This window comes from Primulina eburnea, chromosome 2 (genome assembly GCF_022965805.1).
Source record: "Primulina eburnea isolate SZY01 chromosome 2, ASM2296580v1, whole genome shotgun sequence".
NCBI lineage: Eukaryota > Viridiplantae > Streptophyta > Magnoliopsida > Lamiales > Gesneriaceae > Primulina > Primulina eburnea.
The window spans coordinates 10,734,255-10,737,821 of record NC_133102.1 but is presented as its reverse complement, the minus strand read 5'-3'; the positions used below and the strand labels follow the sequence as shown (position 1 = coordinate 10,737,821).

Genomic DNA, 3,567 nt, shown 5'->3' with positions numbered 1-3,567 from the left:
GATAATTTTTTCAGGTATAGCTACCTATGCACTGCTAGATTCCGGAGCTACACATTCATTTATATTTGACTTTTTTCAAGCGATTTAGGATCGTACAAAAGGCCGTGGATTTGGGTTTTAGATTTTCTATTCCTTCCGGTAATCAGATGTTTACGTCGAGGGTAGTGAAGAGATTGGAGCTTTGATTGCAGAAAAATGTTGTTCAGGCAGATCTGGTCGTGATACTGATGCCTGAGTTTGACATCATTATGGGTATGGATTGGATTTCGATGAATGGAGTTTCGATAGATTTTCAGCAGAGGTCAGTTTCTGTGTGATCACCCAGCCGGAAGTCCTTTTCTTTATGCAGCAGGAACCAGCAGATGCCACACATAATTTCTTGCATCTGCACGAGAAAACTTATGAAGAGAGGCTGCCAAGCATTTATCGTGAGTATTGTGTCATTATCTGAGCCAGACAGTCAGAGGCTAGAGGATGTAGAGGTTGTCAGAGATTTTCTCAATGTCTTTCCAGAGGATATTTCAGGTATTCTATCAGACAAGAGGTGAACTTCTCTATTGAGCTGATGTCGAGTACAATGTTGATTTCTAAGGCACCTTATCTTCTAGTACCTACAGTGATGAAAGAGTTGAATGATAAGATTCAGGATTTGATGGACAAGGGTTTCATTCGCCCAAGTTTTTCTCCATGGAGCGCGTCGATATTGTTTGTGGAGAAGAAAGATGACAACATGCAACTCTGTATCAATTATAGAAAGCTGAACAGGGTCACAATCAAGAACAAGTATTCTCTGCCTAGACTTATTTGATTAGCTCCAGGGAGCAGCAGTGTTTTCAAAGATAGATCTTCAATCAGGATATCACCAGCTGAAGGTGAGAGAGTCTGATGTGCACAAGACGGCTTTCAGGATGCGTTATGTGAATAGGAGTTTATAATGATGCTCTTCTGAATGACTAACGCGCCAAAGATTTTCATGGATCTCATGAATCGCGTATTTCAGCCATATTTGGATCAGTTCATCATAGTTTTCATAGACAATATTCTTATTTATTCAAAGAGTAGAGAGGAACACAGTCGGCACTTAAGGACCGCACTACAGATTTTGAAAGACAGACAGTTATATGCCAAGTTCAGCAAGTGTGAGTTCTGGCTAGATAGAGTGGTATTCTTGGGCCACATAATTTCTCGAGATGGAGTAGAGGTTGATCCTAGCAAGGTTGAAGCGGTCATAGATTGGCCCGTGCCTAAGAGTGTTACAGAGATCCGCAGTTTCTTGGGTCTAGCTGGGTACTACAAGAAGTTCATTCAGGGTTTTTCTTCTATTACAGTACCTTTAACCGCCCTGGCAAAGAAGAATGTGAAGTTTGTTTGGTGATCAGAGTGCCAGGAGAACTTTGAGAAGCTAAAGCTTGCATTGATTTCAGCGCCAGTTCTAGCGATTCCATCAGAACGGGCAGAGTTTTTTCTGTACACAGATGCTTCGAAGCTCGGTTTGGGCGCAGTTCTGATGCAGCATGATAGTGTGATAGCCTATGAGTCCAGACAGCTGAAGGTTCATGAGAAGAATTATCCGACTCATGACCTCGAGCTAGAAGCAGTAGTGTTCGCTCTAAAGATTTGGAGACACTATCTATATGGGGAGAAGTGCAAGATTTTCACAAATCATAAGAGTTTGAAGTACTTCTTCACATAGAAAGAGCTATATACGCAAAAACGGATATGATTGGAGCTAGTGAAGGACTATGATTGCGACATTAGCTACCATCCGCGTAAGGCTAATGTGGTCGCAAATGCCTTGAATGTGAAGAATGCAGTGATTGCTCAGTTGTCTGTACAGAGGCCATTGCGGGCGGAGAATCATAGATATGAGCTTGCAGTCTTTGGAGGTGCGATGCTCCTAATCTTTCTACCCTGACAATGCAGTCGAAGCTGAAGGACATGATTCGAGTAGGGAAAACTTCCGATGAACAGTTATAGAAGTGGAGGTAGAGGGATGAGTCTAAGGGCCTGAGATTGTATTCAGTTGAGATGGCATAGTCAGGTACCGCAACCGACTGTGGGTTCCTAGCGGTGATTCGCTAAGAGAGGACATTTTTAGGGAAGCCCACAACATCCAATACTCTATTCATCCAAGGAATACGAAGATGTATAAGGATCTGCATTCTTTGTATTGTGGTCGGGCATGAAGCGAGATATTTTGCATTTCGTTTCTGGGTGTTTGACGTGTCAGCAGGTTATAGCAGAGTAATAGAGACATACAGAAAAGCTAAGACCGCTCTCCATTCCCCAGTGGAAATGGGAGAACATCACCATGAATTTTTTTACAGGGCTACCGATGACAAATGGAAGGTATAATGCCATATGAGTGATAGTTGATCGGCTTACCAAGTCAGCACATTTTCTACCGGTACAATTGCAGAGCTGTATATCAGAGAGATAATCAAACTGCATGGGATTCCAGTGTCCATCGTGTCAGACAGGAACCCGAGATTTACATCTGCATTCTGGAAGAGTCTGCATCAAGTATTGGGTACCAAGCTGCTATTCAGTACAGCCTTCCACTCAGACTGCCAGTCAGTCAAATAGGATGATTCAGATCTTGGTGGACCTACTCAGAGCTTGCGTGATCGACTTCCATGGCAGCTGGGAGCTGAAGTTACCTCTCGTGGAGTTCACATACAACAACAGTTATCAGGCATCTATTGGTATGCTCCATACGAGGCGCTTTATGGGAGAAAGTGTAGGTCACCGATTTATTGGGATGAGGTAGGAGAAAGAGCTGAGTTGGGTCCAGACACATTTAGATAACCTATAGAGCTAGTAGTCAAGATCCGGGATAGAATGAAGACTATTCAGAGTCGACAGAAGAATTATGCAGATAAATGGCACATAGATCTAGAGTTTGCAGTGGGTGATCACGTGTTCGTGAAAGTCGCATCTATGAAGGGTGTGATGAGATTTGGTAAGAAAGGCAAACTCGGTTCTAGATTCATAGAACCATTCAAGATCCCAGAGAGAGTTGTCACACTAGCATACAGAGTTGTGTTGCAGCCGAATCTGGCGGGGGTTCATAACGTGTTCAACGTCTCGATACTGTGGAAGTACATGTCGAATCTTTCACATGTGCTGAATTATGAGCCTCTGCATTTGACGTCGAACTTGTCTTTCGAGGAAAGACCTACCTATATTTTGGATAAACATGAGAGAAGACTCCGGAACAAGGTAATCCTGATGGTCAAAGTCAAGTGGATGATTCACTCCGAGGAAGAAGCTACTTGGGAGACTAAGACGGAGATGAAGAGTCGTTACCCAGAACTATTCGGTAAGTTTTAATTCAATTTTACGGGGGGGGGGAATGTAAGGTCTAGAAATTCGAACGACATAACCAGACTGCATGCAAATCTAGAGTTTTATTAAATTGCTTATTTAATTATTTTTAAATGTATGATTATGACATGAATATGTGCTTTTATTTGAAAAATCACTAGATTGCATTGTATTAGGTATTTAGCAGTGTTTCAGGCTCGAACGAGCGACGGAGACCGGTAACAGTTTGAGGCAAATGTC

General features: G+C 42.6%; 1 protein-coding gene across 1 annotated transcript; it reads left to right on the top strand.

Moving 5' to 3' along the window:
- The first annotated feature begins 949 nt into the window (after positions 1–949).
- LOC140824108 (uncharacterized) lies at positions 950–3,333 on the top strand. Its single transcript, XM_073185706.1, has 5 exons — positions 950–1,371; positions 1,759–1,886; positions 2,234–2,349; positions 2,462–2,705; positions 2,909–3,333. Exons 1-5 carry the CDS (start codon positions 950–952, stop codon positions 3,331–3,333), a joined length of 1,335 nt encoding a protein of 444 aa, XP_073041807.1.
- Positions 3,334–3,567: the final 234 nt, after the last annotated feature.

Excerpts from the sequence above, each read along its gene's own strand:
- LOC140824108 (XM_073185706.1), top strand. The coding sequence starts at position 950 with ATGACTAACGCGCCAAAGATTTTCATGGATCTCATGAATCGCGTATTT. Across the intron at positions 2,350-2,461 it reads CTACCGATGACAAATGGAAG|TGTCCATCGTGTCAGACAGG; the intron begins GTATAATGCCAT and ends ATGGGATTCCAG. Across the intron at positions 2,706-2,908 it reads CAGTTATCAGGCATCTATTG|TGGGTGATCACGTGTTCGTG; the intron begins GTATGCTCCATA and ends TAGAGTTTGCAG.